The sequence below is a fragment of the Xiphophorus couchianus genome, chromosome 6 (assembly GCF_001444195.1).
Source record: "Xiphophorus couchianus chromosome 6, X_couchianus-1.0, whole genome shotgun sequence".
Taxonomy (NCBI): Eukaryota; Metazoa; Chordata; class Actinopteri; order Cyprinodontiformes; family Poeciliidae; genus Xiphophorus; species Xiphophorus couchianus.
The window spans coordinates 26,701,382-26,723,503 of NC_040233.1; the positions used below are offsets into that span (position 1 = coordinate 26,701,382).

At 36.9% G+C, this 22,122-nt stretch overlaps 1 protein-coding gene across 2 annotated transcripts in view; it reads right to left on the reverse strand.

Annotated features, from left to right (window-relative positions):
• The window catches only part of LOC114146631 (receptor-type tyrosine-protein phosphatase N2-like), a 186,334-nt gene that overhangs the window by 62,701 nt on the left and 101,511 nt on the right, over positions 1 to 22,122 (reverse strand). For both annotated transcript variants that reach the window (XM_028020895.1, XM_028020894.1), the window contains exon 12: positions 20,311 to 20,375. In XM_028020895.1, the coding sequence (XP_027876696.1) occupies positions 20,311 to 20,375 (65 nt within the window). The remainder of the gene's footprint in view (positions 1 to 20,310; positions 20,376 to 22,122) is intronic.

Below are 22,122 nucleotides of genomic sequence, written 5' to 3' on the forward strand. Positions count from 1 at the left end.
ATCAAAAACAAAACTGTAAAGTCGTTTTCATGCAAAGTCATGAAGGTATGGAGCGAAAATCTTGAACAATTCTTTTTATTATTTTTTAGTTTCCCGTCATTCTAACCGATAAAAATTTTCTGAAAAGAATAGTTTCTAATTTCAATGGATTGACCGTTGACATTGAAAACTTGACAGAGAAACATTCTTGAATTGCATCGTTAAATTGTACTCCAATTACAAATACACAGATGGAAGATTTCAGACTCAAGGTCTCCACATAAAACGCTTGATAAACGTCACACACCTCACTCTTGTGAAAACAGTCAGGTCTGGCCCATTGTTCAGATGCTTCCAGAACAATACCGGCATAATCTCTGCAGTCAGATTTGTCACATGGCGACAACATCAGAGGCCATCATCGGTTGGATACTCACAAACAGCCTGCGTTGTTTTCAAACGGTTACTGACGGAGACCAAATAAAAGAATCACTCCTTTTTTTCTACCGAAATGACAGCTCATTCAGCTCAGGACCACCAAACTGTTGTCCTTTGTGTGTTGCGAGATATTTGGGATTCCTGCGACCCACCGCGCTGCCCTCGCTCTCATTGTTGACGAGGATGGCACCCAAGACAAAAGAGCCATCATCCGGATTATACGGTAGCCCCACCGCCCTGATGCCCCCTGGGACATGAGTCTGTAACGTACAGTAGCCAAGCATAACATCTGGTCTGACTGACAAACTGACACCAAGTGTTTTATTTTATAGACTGTGAAAGTTGTCCAGCCTAACTGCAAAATAATGAGAAAAAAAGAGCTTGTTACTTTGCAAATAATATCTCCAATTTTGTTTTGTTTTTTTTGCTTTTAATATCAAAAAGTAACATTGTTTTATGACAGACGTATTTCTATACGGCAAAATATTTATCTCCTGACTGTAAAACAAAGGTAATTTATAGGAATTTGGTGTGCAAAATATAAAAATGTCATCTCAAATGGCTTTTAAATTGCAGTATTCCTCTCACTTATCACACCTGACATGAATGTGTAAAAGGCCTTGAAATTAATTCATTTTACAAAAAGTTAAAAAAAAACAAAACATATCCAAACACTGGATTTGTTGCATATAAAAAAAAGTTGTATTTTCAAAAATTACCAATAAGACTTTTTACTTTGAGCGATGCAACAAAAAGGCTGTTTCTGTCTTACCATCACAAACAAGTTGAGTTTCCTAAGATCTACTGGGACTCTAACTGGAACCAAATGGTTTAGTCAGAACAGACTAAGATTACAGTACATTATACCCACTGTAAGTATGGTGGAGGATCTATTATGCTGTGGGGCTGTTTCTCTTCCAAAGAGCCTGAAAATCTTACTGCAGTGCATGAACCCAGAGAAACAGCAAAACATTTTGAATAAAAACCAAGCAGTCTTCGCTAAAGAAACAAAATATGGGTCTTCTTTGAGTGTTTCAGGAGGAAAAAGACGTAAAACACCTGGTTAACTCTACAAAACGGTTCACCAGACACAAAATCAAAGATGTTGTTCAAAAATGACGGATCAAAGATGCTATTATGTATGCCCCCAACTTATAAAATGTTACAGAAAAGACTAAGAACTGACCTTCTGTTTTTATACAAAGTGAAAGATCTCATGCAATATACTGCACAAACTGATTACACTAAACTATTTTAATGCCATAGGTTTTCTCTTGCTGAGTGGTATTGTCTTTGGATGGGTGATATTACAATAATTGAGTACATTTGGTAGCAGAGGTGATGTCATTAATTGCATCTAGCAATGGCGTCATGGTAATGCAAAGCCTGGGTGAGTGTCAGGAAGACCCCCAACTGAGACAGCTGGAGTGATGCAGGATAAAGAGAGTTAAACGTACAAAGATACTAATTAAGAATTTATTGTTTTTTCTTTTACAGGCTTTGAGATGAAAAGAAAAACACTAATGACTATCTGTAATTTAAAACACTAAGTATAATCTTGAAAATACAGTATAAAGTGAATTTTCAAAAACATTTTTGTGTCTGTTATGTCAATTTCCAAGACAAAAGTTTCAGTGTTTTGTTGAACTACAGCCTTAATGGATTACTTATATCTCATTTCATGTCCTTCCATCTGCAATCTTTTCCCTAACTTACTGTTTTTAACCGCTGGAAATTACAAAACTGGCTCATCAATCTTGGAAAAACAGAAAAATATGTAAATGAAATTTGTTTTGAAAGTAACATAATGTCAGCTACTTCTGTCTGTGTTTCAGCATTTTTACTAAGCTATGCTCACAGGCTATGAAAGGCTTCATAGGGTGTTATAACATACAGGTGGAGAAGTTGAAGGCATTTGGTTTTCAGCTGCTTAATCGTAACCAAGTTTTGAGCACATCATAAAATTATGAAAGAAGAAACAGGAGTAACTGAGTGGACAAATTAAACATTTGAACTCCAATAGCTGCTGTTGTGTTTCTAATAGATTTCCTATAAATCGGTGGGAAGACTGGAGCATGTGGTGAAGATCCATGGTCCTGGACTCACATCCGTTTCTGAAAATCTGCCTTCCCATCCATTGATAACTGGTATCAGTGTAATTTAGATCATGCAGGATTTTCCAGAACAGGAACATAATCCTTAAGTCCTGTGTGAGATTGATGTTTTGTCCTGCAGTTTTATCAAACAACCGGGTCATGGCACAGACGAGGCCCCTCAGCCAATATGCATGCCCTCTGCTCCATCTCCACAGTAATTGTGTTCATGAGGAAGACTCTGTGTTCAGTAGAAATCCAGGGCTTATGGTAGTAACGTTGGAAGTTGGTATCTTCCATCAGTCAATCAGGGCCAGCAGCCCTTTAGTCGATTTCTGTTTTATGTCAATTCATTTTTTTGGTAGCATTGACATTATATGTGATGCATTTTTGGGGGGGAAATTCAGTAGTAAAGTGTAACCTTTTTATTTGTCAAAAATCATTTAACAAGAAAATATCATAGAGATCACATGTCAATTCATAGAAAGAGATTTTCTAGATTAAGTCTGTCTTTATTAGTAGAAACAGACATGGTTTATTTCTCCTCTTGCACTCTTTTCTACTTCAGTTTCTCCACACACACACACACACACACACACACCCCAACCGTCTTTCACCTATGGCTAAGCTCACTGCACAAAGCTGTAGAATGGTTTGACAGAAGTGGCCAATGTAACTGTCTCCCCTCTGCAGTCACAAAGACAAGCATGAAACAATCCTCCTGACAGTCTCAAACAGAGCTGCATCACCGTCAGACTGTCTAAGTCTCTGAGCTCCCTTTCACCAGTCCGATCACATCCTGAGGACTTAAAGGCGCCGTGTCCTCACTGTTGTTCCCCACCATTAAGTACAGAGAGAATGTCCTCGCCATAAAAACGTCTGTCGCTCGTTTGCTCAAATAAGTAAAGGTTTTACGGGCCACCCAGCAAAAGATACACTCCCTCCCCTCCTCGGATCTGTAAAATGGTCCTCTATATCTACTATGAGTGGTTCAACACAGATTTGATTGGCTAGATGTGTTAGATAAGCCAAACCATTACAATTGCATATACTCATCTATCTCTCCATCTATATAAGATAATGTAATTCAAATTCCTATAGATTGATTACACACAAAATACTGAATTATTTATGTAAACAAAATACTGTTTATTTTTGTTATTTTAAATGACTGCAACAGCAACAAAGAAAACCCAACGATCTTATCTCTGATCAACACATCATGGATAACACGGCTAAAGTCACTAAACCTGCATTTCCATTACAAACATACGCAAAACTTCTGCTAATGCATTTAATAAGAAACACAATTAAAGTCACATAAATAAGTTTGTTCAAGCAGTGACATGATGATGACGCAACATGTCATTAAAAAACATGTTGCATCATCATCCCCCAACTACTTCCTGTCATCTTGTCCATGGTTTGCACCAGTAGCATCATCCAGTTTGTTGATCATGTGACTTGTGGGATAAGAAAAAAAAGCTGTTTCCATTGCAGTTTTGCAAAATAAACCAATTTTGATATGCCACAAAAAAAACTATTTTTTAGCAACAAAACATATCAAAAACGAGTTAATGTCATGTTTCCATTAAGCAAATACATTTTTCAAATGTCAAATTGCACAATTATATGGTCAATGAAAGCACAGCTATTTACACCCCCAACAAGGACAGTAAGCTACAAACAGTAAATGCTAAAAATGCCAATTACAACCATCATATCCCTGGCGTTAAGTCACTCTTAAAGCAAAGACGACACCAAAAACATCTTTACTGGTCTAAGGGGAAAAAATACTCAATAGTGGCTCAGTAATCTAAAGTCCTCTTTTGAAATTAAGGTAAAATTTAAATGTAATTTTCTGAATCAAGGTCCTAGAGTCTGGAGGAAAAGAGAACGAATCATGCCTGAGGTTTACTATAATTCTTCACTGCCAGAGATGAATTGGGGTACCATGTCTTCTACTGGTGTTGGTCCACTATGTTTCATCAACTTAAAAGTCAACCCAGCCACCTGCCAGGACATTTTAGAGCACTTTGTATTTCCTTCTGCTGACGAGCTTTATGGAGATGCTAATTTAATTTTCCAGCAGGACTTGGTACCTGCCCACACTGCCGAAAGTAAGAATACCTGCTGTAATGACGTTATCTGTGTTTTCTTTGGCCAATAAACTTCCCTGACCCTAATGGGGAATATATGTTGTATTGTCAAGAGGACGATGAAAGACACCAGATCCAACAAAATGGATGAGCTGAAGGCTCAATGAAAAGCATCTTCATAAGAGCTACAGGCTGATCACCACATGTTGACAAAAATGTGTTTCTCTTGTCTAGAGAAACGTAACTTCTGCAAGTTATTGGAGATTTTTTTCCAAGTAAACAATTACTTAATATTGATTTTAAAAGGTACCAGTTGCATTGGCAGTGAAAATGTCTTTCACTTAAGACATTTTTCCCATGTTATAAGTAAAATAATCTGCCAGTGGAATTAATACTTTTTCATCACCATTTAGGGATTATTGACTTAACACAAGGTTCTATATCTGAAAAGTTACTTGCAAGTTAATTTTATCTTATTTCAAGCATGCTAAGATATTTGCACAAGAAACTAGACCAAAAATACTTGGTAACATAATCGCCCTCAAAATAAGTAGTAGAATTAATTTAAAATCGCAAACGTCCAAAAGGATACACTTAGTGCTTAGGAGATGCAAATGGTTTCAGAGAGAAGACTGAGCGCTCTGTTTTTCTATTACCTCAAATAATACATACTATCTGGTTCCAAAAGATAGAGGGGGGGAGTTTGGGAAGAAAGGCCAAGAAGGATGGATCCCCTTCAACATTCACCTTTATCAGCCATCTTCTCCGCTTCGAGGATCCCGCTTCGGAGCCTTGCAAAATAAATTGAGGGTTATTTTCCTCCAAGATGCAGATTGAGGAAGAAGGCGATAACCATGACTTTTCTCATGTCATTAAAGCTGTTTTTACATTTGCTTGGCGGTCCCTGTGGGTTGTTTTCCTTCCCCAGTGTTACAAATAGATATGTGATTAATTTACAAAGCTGCTGTATATAGCTGTTCTGCAGGAAACAGTGAAGGTTACCAGCAACGATGTGAAAATGCTCCTTTAAAACATTTAGGATGTTCTTAAAAGACATGAAATATTCCAATAATTTTTATGAAAATTTAATTATTTTTTTCAATCATTTAGGACTAACTACTATTAAACATATTTATTACTCAACTTGAATAGTGATGACTACTCTGCATGTGATATGAGTCAGATATGGTTTTGTGATAAGAATTAAATTCTCAACTGCTTATCAGAAAACAATATGCACCTACATAGATCTAATGTAATTTCCAACAGCTTTATCAATGGAATGACAACCAGAGCCAGTTGGGTCGGATGTCCTTTATTCCCCAATCAAGCTTTCATCCCTAAGCTAATATCACAATAATTCTGGATCAGATAAATGCAAAACAGCAAAGTTCTCAAGTGGTAGAACTTTGCTCAGACACATTTAGATATCTATTATTTACAATTTAATCTTGTAACTCAAGAGCTGTTTCAGTGACAGGCTGCTACATCCTAAGTGTACAAAGCAGCATTATCACATATCCTTCCTCCCAGCAGCTGATAGACTCTATAAACAACTCATCTCTGTTGGTATCAGCATAGTTCTACTATTTATTTATAAAATAACAGTTCTGCTGGTATTTGCACATTTTTCATATATTGCATTTTTTTAAATTCACAAATACACATGATTTTTTGTAAATTATCCTGCTTAGTTGCGCAGTCATTTGGTATTCTTTTGATAATCACACAGTATATTATGTTGTAATTCTGCCCTTGCATAATGGCATAATACTCTTATTGTTTTCTATATTTTGTACTTTTATCTTTGTGTGAACATACATGCCTCAATGTCCTGCTGTTACACCAGAATTTTTCCACTGTGGGAGAACAAAGAATATTTCTATTCCATTTTATTCTATTCTACTCAGAAACAATGATGTAATAGTTAATATAACCATTTCAAGAACTATTTAAATATCATTGTATATATTTGGGATTATTTAAATACCTTATTTAAAAATGACTACTCAGTAAACAGAAGTCAGTCATTACTCTACCAATTATTTTCATGGTAAAATTCTCATCTTGCTTCTGGTCAGCGCAACACAGACGTCCAGCTAAACGTAAAAAAACATGTTTCTGTTGTATAATCAAATCTTTTCCATCTATATTACAGAGGGTTTGTGTCCTACTTTATATTATATATTCTCAGAGAAGAAAAAGAGACGAGACAAACAACTCAGACCTCAGGCTGGAGGAGGCTGAAGCAAAAAACAACAAAATGCATTTTTAAAACAAAACACAAACATCAAAGCGCTCTAAAGACTATGTGTGTTCAACGGAGAGCAACCTGAAAAAAGACGGAAAACAGAAGTGGATAAAAGAGAAGACACAGAAGAAGGTAGGGGATCTTAATGCTTTACCACATTTATGACATGAAAGTGAAATATGTTTCTTTGATTAAAAAAAAAAATCATTAAGCAGGCTGGGGTACCTCAATGGAGTTTCCATACCTGAATCCTATAGAAAACCAATAAGATTTACCTTATTGTGTAAAGGACCAGACCAGAATCTTAAAGGCCTACAAGCAGCCCTTCAAGAAAAACACAAGTTTTTGTTAGAGTCGACCCACCATTGTTTTTAACTTTTGCTTACATAACTTGTTGGAAATGAAGGCGTTAATATTGAAATGTTTTCTTGAAATCATATCATTAAAGTTTTCCATTTTGAAACAATTTTCTCGACATTAGTGGAACATGAACAACGACTTGTGTACATTTGTAACGGAAACAGCGACTTGAGGTCATAAAACTAAGACGGGCATAGGACAATATTGGCATTAAATATTTCAGCTGAAACATGCAAGTTTCAGAAAACACCTTCCTTAGAATATCTTTAATTATTTGAAAACTGCATTTTGTTTTGGACCAGGTTATCTTTATGTGTTTCATGAGCTAAAAGATTTCCAAAACAGCAAAAACAGAAGAAAAATGTGAATGTTAAAACTTTGTTGTGAATATTTTCAAAATGTCTCTAAAGATATGGACTGAAACACACGAGAAAAGACCAGAAGCAGTTCGAACATGTCTCTGTTTGGGTAACTGAATCGTAAAGTTTAGTGATCTTTCATTACAGAGATTTAAATAGGTAACGCTTTGAGTTCGTGTCAGTTGAGGCTGCTCTTTGGCAAGCCTTTTTCATGAACGGACCGTCTGTTGCTCCTCAAAGCAGAGGGGAGGACCTGTGGCAGGAAGCCAGTCTACCAGCCTTTCCCATCTTCCCCTCCTCCTCCACCAGCGTCCTGCCCGGCAATGTCACGGCGCTCATGGCGTCCTAGCTGCGACCCAGTTTAAGGTAACGGCTCCAATTTCACAGTTTAATTATTGCTAATCTGGGGAAACCGAGCCAATGCTAATGAGACGCACGTGCCGGCGGCCAGCAGTCGCTGAGAGAAAAAGTGTCAGGACAAGGTGGTGAGAGATTTACAGCCAGACTCTTTGGTGTGATCCAAGCCAGAAAAGGGCTGGAATGATGGAAGAAGCTGAAAATTCAATTGAGCGATCCCCAGAGTGGATACTGTTTGGCTTTTAATGCTCTAAAACAGAATAAATTACAGAGAAATAAACTTCAAGTTCTAATGATCCAAGATTTACGTCATTGGGTTCGATCGCATCAGTCTGGCAAACTGACGACAAGCATAAATCTGGTCGTGCTTCTTGTTTTAATCTTGTTTTAGTTTTGGCAGCTCGCAACAACTTCAGGAAAGAATAGTGAATGAAATCACATTTATTATATGAAAGTGAGTTATGACTGTTTCATCCAATGAAATTCCTAGCCTTTCAGCTAAAGTGACATTTCTTTCCTGAGGCAAATCTTTAGTTGAATCATTTATTATCCTCATTCGTAAGAAGGCGCCACTTAAAACTTAGGATCAAATACGCTGAAAAGTAGAGGAAACATCTTGATATTCAGCAGTAAACACCACAACTTGTATTCCTTTGAATGCAGCTCAAAGAGTTTAGAGTTGTTTTCCAAAGTAAGCAAATACAATTCTTTAAACCTCTAATTTCACTATAAACTATCACAGCTCAGTCGGTAGGTTTGGCAAAGTTTCTGGTTTCATGATTTAGCCAGAAACTGTTGCCAGAAACAGTTTTTTTAGTTACAGTTTCTTTCTTCACAAACTTCCTTAGCAACATGTTAAAGGCAATACAGCAAATTTCTCAGGTTGAAGTTGCAGTAGAGTGGCACTATAATGTACCATTATAAAATCAGTCCATTGCTGATCAGCTTTTTGAATGTTTCCATTGATATTTTTGATAATTTATGTTTGCAGATTAGCTGTGAGTCTATGAGATTGGAAAGAATATTTACCTTCAGAAATCAGAGAAACCAGAAAGCAAGCAGAGAGCAAATTTAAACGATCCCAATATGTCCTATGAAGGCATGTCAGCAGTTCATTCAGGCTGAGATTCAATGGCATCAGGAAAGCTGAACGTATAACAGCAACGTTCCTCTATTTCATTCATTTGAGCTTTCAATGTCTTTTGATCAAGAAAAATGGTGTAACAGCCTTTTAGAAAGTTCAAAATAACGGTAAGACAACATTTTCTAGGGAATACAGTGAATGCCGTCAATGAAACATACCCATATCAAAATCCATTATTCAATTGTCAATTTATGAAATTCCAAGTAAAAAAATTGTTGTTTGATTTATTTTAGAAGAATTCACATCTTGTCCTTTAGAGTTTATCTGAAGTAAACTTTGAAATAAAGTAATTGGCTTTCTATTGGTAAGTATCAGGTAAACAAGAAGAATCATCGCCAAGCAACCCTTTATCTTTCCTGCAGTTAATTCTCTAATCAGCCTTCCCTTGTGGAGTTTTCTAATTGACGGCAATCACTCGGTTGTGACAGACACCTAGAAGACAGGTAGTCATTCATCACGCTGATCATTGCTCTCATTTCATGGTTGCTGAATGTTCGATACTGGCTGTTTAAGCTTTATCAAAACACAAACGGTTTATTTACTGCTGCAAACATTCGGATCCAACAGAGGAAAGGCAGAATGTGTCGGGGAACGGGAATTTAAATGTGGAAGAGCCACAGATGTCCTTTAAGAAATAGCAGATAAAGTTCCATCAACAGTTAAATGTCCTTCTCTTTTTTTTCCAATTTAGATGAAATTATCAATGCGATGAAATCTACAATCAAGTATTATCTTCCTTTTTATTGGCAGGAAGGTTAAGGCAGAGAGAATTCCAGTATTTGGTTGGAGGCTGGCTATAAACAAGCCGTTGCAATCTTTTGAAAGTATTCATCACCTGATAAAAGCTGCCAAGGTCAGACCTGTGGGAGATTGCTCGATCGAAAACATTATTTGGCACCGTGTTGTTTGCCTGGAGTGCACTTTTAAAGTTGCAAAACTGCTCGGAAAACAGCAGCGGAGGTAGTTGGAGTGCAATAATGTCTGGTGCATTAAACTTTCTTTTAAAAAAAGGACCATTAAAGATGCGATGTCTTAGTGGTTCAAGAAAAGCATAAAAACAGAATTTTCACAGCATTACCACTCACTTTGTTTCACCCTGAGCTTCGTAATGAAGTCAAGAACTGGTACACAGATGATAATGTACACTTTTCAACAACTAAATGGTTGCATTCAAAACTCGTTTTAGGTCAGGTGAAGGCTCTGTTGAGTCCGTCTAAAAGTTTAAAGACACTTTTAAAGGCGTCCATTTGTGTTATACTGTCGTAATAATAAACCTCTCTATAAAGGCTAAACAGTTCTAGCAACTTTAACATCAGCCGCCCAAAAGAAAACAAAGTTTGGATTATAAATCATACCTGTCATTATTTATCATTCCTTTCAGCCATCTTTGATTTTGGTTGGATTGTTATTCAGCAGCACTAGCAATAGCAGCACTGTTTACCAGTACCAACATTTACATTAGAGTGTAACTGCTGTAAAAGTATCTGACACAGTCCATATTTCCAGAGAAGCTCCATGATTGATCAGGAGTTCCTGAAACTCTGGAAAACTGAAAAATAGCAATCTGCCCGAATCTGATGGTTGAAAAACCTAAATAACAGATTAAAAACAATAGTTGAGCTCAAATGTCTATTTTTTCTATAATTGAGGAGCAATTAAGGTTTTTGAATTGAACACATTTATTTTGTCAATATACGCAATTTAAATTAATAACAGAAAATAAACATTTAAATAAAGTAATTCAATTCTGTGAGAAAAAAAGGTACAGTGTAGCATAGTTCAAGAACACCAATACTAGCTTTTGGTGTTAATTACTCCAACTAAAATTAAAATGTTCTATCTGTTTACCTTTAACCCGATAGATGAGCATCACCATTAGAACTAATTTCTAAAACATAATGGAAAGATATTAAATTATTTATAGTTTTTTGTCTAATCCTACTACAGGTGTAGTTAAGCCTGTTTTTATTGGTTAAAGCACCAAAAGGCCTAATGGTGAATCAGATTAGACCCATCAGAGTGAATAACTTGACCATCATCGATACAGATATCAATCTTCTACCATTTGTCTTCAGCAGGAAAACAGGAGCTGACAGTAATGTGATAAACCTGAGAATAGATTAGTGTTAATAACTCAGCAAGCTCTTCATGCTGCAAATGAAACGGCTACATTAGCAAACTGGAATGTGACAGACTGAAGTAAAATAGGTCCATAGCTGCACAGCAGAAGAAGAAAAACTGATGAGAGCAAAGTGAACAACGACAGGTCATTTACACTGCCCTGACTACAGATGTGAGCAAACACAACCAAGATCATAATTAACTCCAAATGTGAACAATTAGCACACCACTCATTGTGGCTTCACTGAACATTAATTGAAATACATAAAAACACTCTTTTGCTGCGTTTCAAACATATAAGGAAAGGTTAAGCTGAACTAGCAAACATTTATGGCCAATGCAGTGCAACAAACTGAAATAAGCAAAAAAGATGATTGATATATTATACAAACAATAGTGTGTTTTAATAGTTTGGAGGTACCGTAAAAAACGTATTTATATTTTTGTTTCCAAGCAACCAGATCTTCTTTTCAGTCTTTTAAATTGATCGTAATAGTTTTGTCAAGGTCTGTCAAAGCTATTCTTTTGACTTTTTTCACACATTTTAGGCAAGTATCAAAACTTCAGTTGTCTTTTGGCTCAACAACTGAACTCTGAGTTTAGGAGGAATTTGTTTCTAAGTAACTTATATATCAAAGAGAAAAACTTAGATTTAGGTTTAAACTGGACCTCAGGAACTACAGAACACAGAAATGAAGAATGACTCAAGAATTTAGTATAGTACTATAATTTATATCAAGTTTTTTTTAATAACTCATTTCTTCAAATCAGTTCAAACTGTCTCACTCCTACCACTATAAAGAATAATAAACACTCCTTAATCAAATGACAGCAGTCACAAACCAACACAAACATCCTAAATTAACTCCAGCGTTTCTGTTTATCCAGTCGTTTGGGTGGAGAAAAGCTCCAGGAGTCAAAGCTTGACCATCAAGCAATCGGGTGTGTTCCCCTCCCCCATGTTGGTTCCCCGGCCCCCTTCATGCAAGCAAGGTTCACCAATCTACACGGCCCGCTGTCAGAGCTGAATGGATCGCTCCCCTCCCCTGAGACTAATTTGCCATGTAAGAACGCAGCTCTTATAAGGCACCTTCATGTTCCTCCCTTTGGAGGTTTTCCAGGCTCATCCTACTGAGAGGAGACCTCAAAAAGATGCAGAACTCACTGTATAGAACATCTATCCCGTAAAGCTCTATAGCACGTTCAGATCACCCAGAATGCGTTCCTGCGTAGAGAGATCTTTGGGGTTCCCTAATGGATCTTCTGTCCTGTGACCCAAACTGTGATGAGGTGAAGACAGCAGACTGGCTAAGAAACAGATGATGTAGAAAAAATCCTAAATTCATAGAGAAAACTGTAATATAACAGAAGATAACACCGCTGGAGTGTGCCACTTGTTTTCATCATGTTTGAAATTGAATCAAAAGAAATTTTTTTGCTCATGCTAAAGTTAAAGTCATTACTCATATCTATGTATCTTCAATGAGTCATTATGGATGGTGAAGTTATGTGCGGTAAGAATCCCCAGTAGTAGTCAGTCTCACGACAAACCTGACAGCCTCTGACTAATGACTGTTGCTCTCAGGCAGCAGAGACAATACTCCAAAGTAACAAGTTCTGGTTGACACCATCAGTTATAAAGTACTGCTAATCTGACTCATTTGCTTTTGCTGCTCCACTTTAAATCTCTGTCTGGATAGAAAACCAGGAAGAGGTAGTTGAGGATGTGATCCAAACCCGTTATGATAAACAGAGACAGTTTGAACTTCCTCTTTGTCTCCTTTTAACTCCCCTGGGATTTGGGGTCATAGTTCAGGTATTATTTGAGGGTTTGAGATGCTAATCAGCTGCTCCCAGTCGTAAAAACAACACCTTGTTGCCAAGGTTAAGCATCGAGTGTTATAAAGTAAAAAGGTGAGAGCAAAAATCCTTCCAGCTGCACGGCATCTAAAACCAGAGAGAACAATGGTTCAAACATGCAACGCCTCCACCAAAAAAATCAAAAAAACATGAATAAAGTCTACAACAGAACAAATACACAATGGCATAAGCTTTACACACAAAAATTGAAAACCAGAAGATTTTTTTTTTTACTTTTTTGTTTAAATGAAAGCTTGAAGTCTTAAAGAACTTTTAGAAATGAGAATTTGAATTATGTTGGTATCAGAGTTTAGTGGATCAGTATACCTTTAATATTTTATCAAGACCAAAAAGCGGTGCTAACAAACATTGATCCATTTGTGACAACTTAATGGTATTGCAAGATTAAAGCAAATATTGAATAATAATTGCAGCCAGTGCTGCACATATTCAATGTATGAATTTCAGAGCAGCCTGCTTGAGTAGGCTAATTTCATTATTCAGTACTTTATTATTCAGAAAAAGATATTTACCGAATATATTTTTCCAAAATATATGTTTATGCAGTTTTATTGCATAAACCCAAACATTTTAAACTAAAGTCAAAAAATAGAATTAAATGAAAACTTAAATCACTTTCCCAGCTTGTATTTATGATCCCTCCATTCGTTTCACTGAATTGTTTACGTGCCTACTCCTCTCGAGTTTGCGTTTATGTACATAGATGCATTCTACATTTCCACAGGCACCTCTGTCCATTACCGCCTGCACACACACCCACACCGCAGCTGTACAAACAGATCACTCCACCGCTGCACATCAGCTCCGTCAGCTGCAGGGTGGCAGCACACATCAGCCCGCGGAGGCAGAAATATTCCGGTGAGCTTGTAATGGCTGCTGTTGTGGGCGGCGGTGATTACGGCTCAGGCTTGCAGGCTCTAACAAACCCTTTCATGCCCACCTGTGGAGCACAGCGGCCTGTGTCTTCCGGTCAGACGGCCAGAGTCCGGTATGAGCTATGCAGATGAGCAAGCAGCCTCCCAGCTAGCAGGAACCTTCAGCTGCAGATGCCACGCAGTGCGTGGAGAATGTCGCTGTGGCTGGAAAACCGGAGGATTTAAGCAAAGCAGGTGTTCAGTGGAAAAAAAAAAAACTGCTTATGACAAATACTTGCTTAACTTACACTTCTGCACATTTTCATTTCTGCGTTTTGTTCTGTTCTGATATAAACCAGTCCAAAGTTGCGACTGTCCTCAACCTGACAGGTCAGAATCGCATGATTAAATCCTGATGCATTTATTTATGCATGCAGGTAACTTTGGATGTAACTGGTGAAGCCCTTCTTACAACACACTGACATTGTAATTATTTAGCGACCTAACCACAATACAAGACTCCTACCAAGCCAAGATACTCCTGGTCAATCAAGCGTGACTCGTTACTGATGAGACAGGCCATTTTAGATCACCAAGCCATTTGCTCAGTGATGCATTTACAGGAAGTGTTAATGCTGCGCATTGTCCAGCTAAAATCAGTTTAATATTCAGGACACTCCACCGAGTCTACAGGTTTATAATACCAGGCTCCATGCTGCTGCCACTACACACACCTTTTCAGCTTGAACAGCCTCTTTGAAGCAAGTTATGTGAGGAAAGACAAAAATTATTCTCACTGTGCATTGAAAATATAGCCTTTTATTTCCTACTTTAACTATCCAGGTGACCTGCACTGAGCCTAACAGCCTACTTAGCACCTGTGCCACAAGAAAAAGGAGGTGTGAGCCTTGCACAGCAGATGTCTGTTGTGCCAGGCTGTTTGCCAGAAAGACCAGCGGGCGCCCGTCAGCCTCTGAAAGCAACAAGCTGGTCTGCTGAAGCATAGCTCACAGTCACAACAGTGTGAGCTGAACATGCTGAGTAGAATGCAGAACAGGTAGAAGAAAGACAGCGCTGAACTACTAAGTCTTCTAAGTAAACAAAGAACATGGAGAACAAATAGTACTTCCATATTTATGAAATACAAATGTAAGTCGGCTTTTTTTTATCACATCCTTTTGGGCGCTAATGATAGATCAGCTGCAACCTGGTCTGCATTCCAGCTCAGACTGGGCCAGACGGGTTCAGAGTCTCTATGCAGAAACTGTCTATACTAACAACCATGCAGTGCAGATTGGTACAAAACATGACAAGATTTTGAGAAACTAACAGAAAACTGATGTTTTAGACTGATTCCGTTCTCTGTCTTGTAAGCAGGTAGAGCTCAGAATTTGACAGACACCTGGGTTGAATCTCTGAATGCATCTGGCCTTTAATGCCCCTGTGGCGAGCTGTCATTATCATATCAAAGACTTTTTGGTTGCAGACAGAAAGGAGAACCAACACTTCAACAGCCTCTCCATCTAATTTTTGCATGAACCCATTTGAATATCTACAGAAAGCGATGCACAAGGATAAAAGAGTGCAGAGAGTGCATGTGAAAAAAAAATAAAAACACCCACACACAACACTCAGGGTTACTCTCACTCCATCACACACAGATCTAAATCTCATGTACATTCAGTCTCCTTTGCATTCTGTTAGCATGTCATTGTTTTGGGTTTCGATTATTTATTTCTGTCTTTGTGACAAAAACTGCAGGTAGGGCAGAGCGACATGGCGAACAGACAGCCTTGATCCGGGTCTCGATGCTTCATGAATATGCTCTTTCAAATCCACCCCTGCTTTCATGCTGCAAACAACAATAGTGTGTCATTACAACAGATACCATCATCCGAACCTTCGAAACCACAGGCAGGAAAATACTTCCTGTAAAATCGTCACGGAGAATTTTCATTGTGGCTAGAGCAAGACAACCAACAATACACTCAGATTTTATTCAACACAATATATTCTCCAGACAGGGATGAAACCGCAGGAATGAAAAATACCAAAAAACGATAAATTACATACTAAATAAGACATTTTCTGACTTATTTAAAGAATAATTTTGCAGATAAACTATGTAAATAGTGTTGTAAGGGTGTTTGCTTTCCTCAGGGTCTCTTCTCTCCACCCACTTTGGTCAAATTTTTTAACTTAACTTGTTAGTTTTTAAAAATTGTTGGTTATGCTTACAATTCTTATATGAGGTTATATTACTATTAAATCTTTTTTATAGCAAGTGTTAAAACCTAAAACAAAAATGCTTTTGTTGTATACCGAATATTTGACAAATCAAGAGCAAGTCAGTCTGCATAAAGTCTGAGGAGGTCTGATGGTGTAAAGGGTTCGAATTTAAACCAAGCTAATATTTGTGTATTTACAGTATTTCACCATAAAGATTAAACCTTAGAGACACATTCACAGACCTATTTGCAGATACTACATGCATGTATAACTGTTCATTTTTAAAAAGTGTACCATTTTAAATGAGCTGTTAAACATTCTTCAAAGTGAAATCAGCCAATATTCCTGCTGCTGCTGCCCTGTCTTCATAGAATAAAAATCAGATCAGTATAAAAGATGGTGGTTTATATCTAGATGGTGAAGAACATTTTCTAGCTGCAGCCAATCGTCTCTATGGTCAAATGAATCCGTTATAGTTTTTATATAGATATGAGGCGCTCTCTGCTACTTTTACTACCTGCAGCGGTGCAATGAAATCCTCTGTATTGCCTTTTATTTCAATAATGCTGTCCTGAATATGATCTTTCTTTGATATAGTCAAAAGCTGCTCTTAGAATTTCACCATGATCTGATGAACGGACCAGGTGCTTGAAGAGGAGAATATTTTTTTCCATATTGTTGATCACTTCTATATTTTTTATATTTGTAACTGGAAAAAGATTGTGACCTGATGCAAAAATTTAAGTAAACGTATTCATTTTAGTTAAACTAATGTGTTTTTTAATCCAGCCTATAAAATAAAGCAAACAGTGCAGCTTGGTGAATTTTTCTAGTCCTGTTTTATTACTACATGCTATTAGTTCAAGGGCATAAACTACCTCATTGGTAATGAGGATGATTTCAGAACATTTGTTTACCTTGCAGCCTCAGTCACTGAAAAAAGTACCACATTATATCCATCCAAGGTAATTGTAATAAAATGTTGTAAGTTTCTGAAACTTAGCATTTTGTTTTAGCCTTTAAAATGTGTCATTTTCTTTCATTCATAACCATAATAGTTCCAACTTCATACAAAGGTGTCAACGCAAAACTGGACCTCGACTGCAGACGTGGCCGATAAGTAAAAAGAATTAGCTCTAAATTAAGGTTTCTAAAAAAATTGATAACATTTTAAGAGTCCTTGCAAAAGTATGAACAGGGTAACAGAGTTCATGAAAAATGCAATTGAAAGTTCAATTTTAAAAAATTTTTAAAAATGTCACCATTTACAATTTAAATGGATTGGAAGCCCAAATGATTACACAAAAGAAATTAATGAATAAATTGAAGGAAGAATGTCAAAGAAAAGGAAAATCAACTTCTTCTGTCACTTTAGTTTGCAAGCTCATCATAATGTACAAACTTTATATGATTTAATCAAGTATAGGAGCATGCATGCAGACTCACATTCTGCATAACAATTTTTAGTGACTTTTTTCCTTACGCAAGCTGCTCACGCCTTGGAGGCAAAAATTCAGAAAAACATAGGTACACGCAACGAAAAATACTTAAGTCTCCAAGTAAAAGAGGAAAAAACCTGAATGACGGATTTTAGAGAGTAACTGTCTGGAAAAGAAATCTGAGAGGCGTCACGAATCATGAACAGCAGGAGATTTGCTGAGTCACTCTCAGAATATCGAGCAAGACATGAAAATTATTCAAACGTGACAGCATGGTTGATTTCTAAAACTCTTCTGCTGCCAGTTCTGACTGTGTGTCATCATTATCCACATTAAAAACTAAAAAAATAAAAATAAAATAAAATCGACACCGCTGCACATTTTCCATGAAATGAACTGAAACCCGCTCACTGATACCAATGTGATGCCTGGCATAGAAATTTATGTTTAGCTTCGAAAGGAAATAACTTTTAAAAATCCATCCAGCCCAAAATATTTATGTATATTTATGTAAGTTATTGTCAAAACAAAATCAGTCATATTTTACAATATCTGCACTGTTTCCATTAAGTACATTACAAAAAATTAAGAAACAAAGAACTGCTTAAAGCTGCAGTATAGATTTTTTTAAATATATATTTTCCTTTTCAAATTTCTTAAAATTGTTAAAATGATCAAAGTTCCTCTGCACCCTGGTTTGGGTTATAAATGGAAAACTTTGTGCTCCAACCTCTGTCTTGTCGTTGTCAGTGTAGTCTGTACTCATGAGCACAATCTCCACTGTTACTCATCACATCTAAATACACTAGTATATATATTCATGCTTAGGTTGCAGCTCAGATATAATCTCTTTGGTGAATAGAAACAGCTACCATTAAAGGTCTGTTTTTATCCTTAAAATCTGATTCTCACAGAAGAACGGCTGTAAATTTGGAGTTAAAAAGTGGAAATCAAGAAATTAAGCAAAATCATTTTAATCAGGCAAATTAAAAAACAGCACAAAAACCACTTCTTTGCAGTGAAACGAATATATCCAGCTAACCCTTGTAGCTGAATATCATTTTAATTTACTACTGGTCTGAAATCTGATGTCAAATATGTAAAGTCAAACATGACATTTTCTAAGTGTAGATTTTTTGTCATATTTCATGTGGATGAGCACAAACATTGTCCATCAGTTTCGTTGATCCACTCTCAGCCGGTAACTCTTACTCACAGCTTCTTTCTAAGGTGCATAAACATTTACAACCCTGCAATAAATCATGATTAATTTTACTTTTCAGCTCTTTTGTCTTTTCGGGTTTATTGCATGCAGCTCACCCCGTTATCATTTCACTGGAATAACACATTTTCACATTACTACTACATCAGGCCATTATCGTGCAGGAAAACGACAACTCACCCATGTGCTTGCCAAATAAACCCCACGCTCAAAGCTACGGGCCTTTTTTTAGTTTCAGTTTGCAAATCTGCGAGTGAACAAATGGCCTCCTCTCCACTGCTGAAACTAACTTCTCATCTGTTTTATTTTCAACCTGTCAGTGTGATGAAGTATGCTAATATTCTCACTTTAGAGTATGTGATAAAACTATAATAAACACAGAGTGAGGGCTGTGATGGATGCTGTGTTGCAGGCTGGGAGCTGCAGAGTTTTGCTTCCCTTTGGTCTTGCAGCTTGAGATGACGGGACTTCCTATAGTTTTCTCTCTGACAACATATCGTCGATTGGCAATAATTGTCTGGTATTGATCACCTCAGCAGACCCTCCGTCCATCCCTCACCTTCAGCCCTCAAACTTTTCTCTTTTCTCTTGCAAGCCTTCGTTTCTAAAACCATTTCTTGCTCCCTCCTCCTATATAAGCGCGGCGAACAGCATGCCATCATCGTTACAAAATAACTCTTGAATCAATAGTGGAGAGCAGACGCTCGGCAGTCCATTTACGGCTGAGCTGGTGGAGAATAACCATGCAGGAGATGACAGGAGAAACGTGAAGGAGAGAGAAGCTGAACTTTAAGGATGGTGATGAAGTTCTGCTTACTTTCAAGGAGTGTTTGGTTTTTATTTTGTTGTTTTATTCATGCTAAGATCAGTGGTTCAGAGGTAAAACTAATAATACTATAATGATAAATTACTACTACACCTAACATCTAAATTTATTAATAAATAATCATATAGATTTAGTAATCTCTCAATAACAACCACTAATAATTCTATTACAACCTCTAACAAAGAGTGAGTAACTTACCTTTCAGGTGTAATAAGCTCAACAAAGCTTGCTTTAGAGTAGCCTGGATAAAAGAAATACTTCACACAACTTTAGTTTTGCTCTGGTATTGTGACTGAGGTCACACTGTTACTCAGTTACACCTGACTTCATTGTGCATTCATACTAGCAGCAATCACACAGACAAACAGCTTCAGGGATAAAAACAGTTCTGGTTTATAAGAAGAGTAAAAACGTTTGCTCGTCATCAGCCACTCACCTGCTGTTTGGGTTGTGATCTGAAGCTTCTCACATTTAAACAGAAAGTTTTCTGACTCAATTATAAAATCACTCCATTCCCCAATATTCAATAAAAATTCAATGTGAGCATTCTGTCAACATTCCTTATATATCTTTAAATAACTAGTTTGCGCCTTAGCAGTAAAATCATTTAAATCTGAGTCTAATTGTGAGGAAACAGGAAGCGAAAGGTTGGACTCACATCAGCGACTCCAGCCTCCAGGATGATGAGCTTAGTTTCCTTCTCCAGATCAGCTTTTTGTTTAACTGCAATCAGAAAACAGACAAAAATATTTATTATACAGTAAAAACAGCACAATAAAAAAGGTGAAGCTCAAGAAATAGTCCAGACCTGCTCTTGTTTCTACTGAATGATCTGTGAAGTTTTCATAAATATGCTGTATATACTTGTGTTTATATTGTTGTTGGTGATAATCAGCAGAAGGAAATCTACCAAACAGGCTTTTGAATGTTTTGCTTTAATAACTTGAAGGAAAAAAAAAAATCTATCTGTTTATTTTCCTGACGATCATTAAATCACACCGGGGAGAAGCTGAAGCTCGTTTGTCTTGGAGCTTTTATGAGTCTTTAGAAAACATTTATTTGAGTACGCAGGTGAAGGAGATGTTGGTGTTTACATTCTAGAATTTTCTGATGCTGGGAGTTGAATATTCTGATTGATTTGTTCAAGTCATATTCTACTTCCTTCGTGTTTATTATTTTTCTTTGCTGAAGATAAACTGCTGAACGTTTGATTTGTGGAGCAGATTTTAAAGGCAGTGATGTCGTCTTTTGGATCTTTTCCCAAACATTTGGCCACATTAGGCCAGCAACACCTCTGCAGTGCTGGTGATCTAAAAGAGCCATTACTGCTGCAAATCATCTCTTTATGAAATAGGAATTTTTAACCCAACTTGCCGCCAGGCAAATATTAAAACACATTTCCACACAAATACAATTAAACCCTGCACAGTTCTCTTTTTTCACCCATTAATGTAAAGGGAAACAAAGAAGACTTCAATTGAAATTCATGACAGAGAGCATATTAAAACCAGAACAAAATGTTCTGAAAAAAAGAAAGCATACATAATTACATTCACTTTGCTTTGCATCTGAATACAGCAGTGGAAAGAGCAAACCTCCTTTGTTGACACACCAGGCAGATGAAGGATATGCAAATAGCAAGTCTTGATGCTGTCATACTCCTCCAAAGAGCTTCAACAATTAGACTTTCAATCTGTCAGAGCACGATTCTCTGCTAACCTTATGCAACGTGTGGAGATATTGCAGGTCTTGACCTTAAAATGTATTTTGGAGAAAATCAGATGACATACTGTACTAATGGCAAAGCACAGTCAGCTGCAACTGTCTAAAAACTACAGTTCCCCTGAGAAGATTACAATCTGCTACCATGGGTGGGAATGTCATTTTCATTATTTTCTTCTTTAAGGGTGTAATGATTATTTACCGAAAATACAACAAAATCCACCATGAATTTCCTTCAAACTATACAGGATACACTGCTTTCATTCATTTTGGGCGGAGCTGCACACTTCATTTCAACTTGAATTATCTGAGTTTGTAGTTGGTCCTGTTTCTTTTTTCCAGTTTGTGTCGGTCACTGTGAACACATTGTTCCAGCTACTCCAAGTTCATGGCAGATTTGACGGTTAATTATTACATTTTTCTTTCATTTTTTCATCTGTTCATGATATGGTTTAAGTTTAGTTGGAAATATTTTAGGGAACAATGCCCCAAAAACACAATAGAGCTGGTTTTGGATAAAGCAGGTTATCAATAATCTTCTGAACTATGCTTACAAAAGTCTTGTGCTCACATTGATGTGAACTTTATAGGCTATGCTCTGAAGCAGGTCTGTGTTCCCATACAAAATAAAAAGCATAAATCAATTTTGCATCCAATGAATGCAAAATCATTCATTGGATAAAAACAGCTTCAAAAATATTAGTGTTTAGAGCGTTTATTTTTAAGTTGAAAGAAGATGCAGCAAATT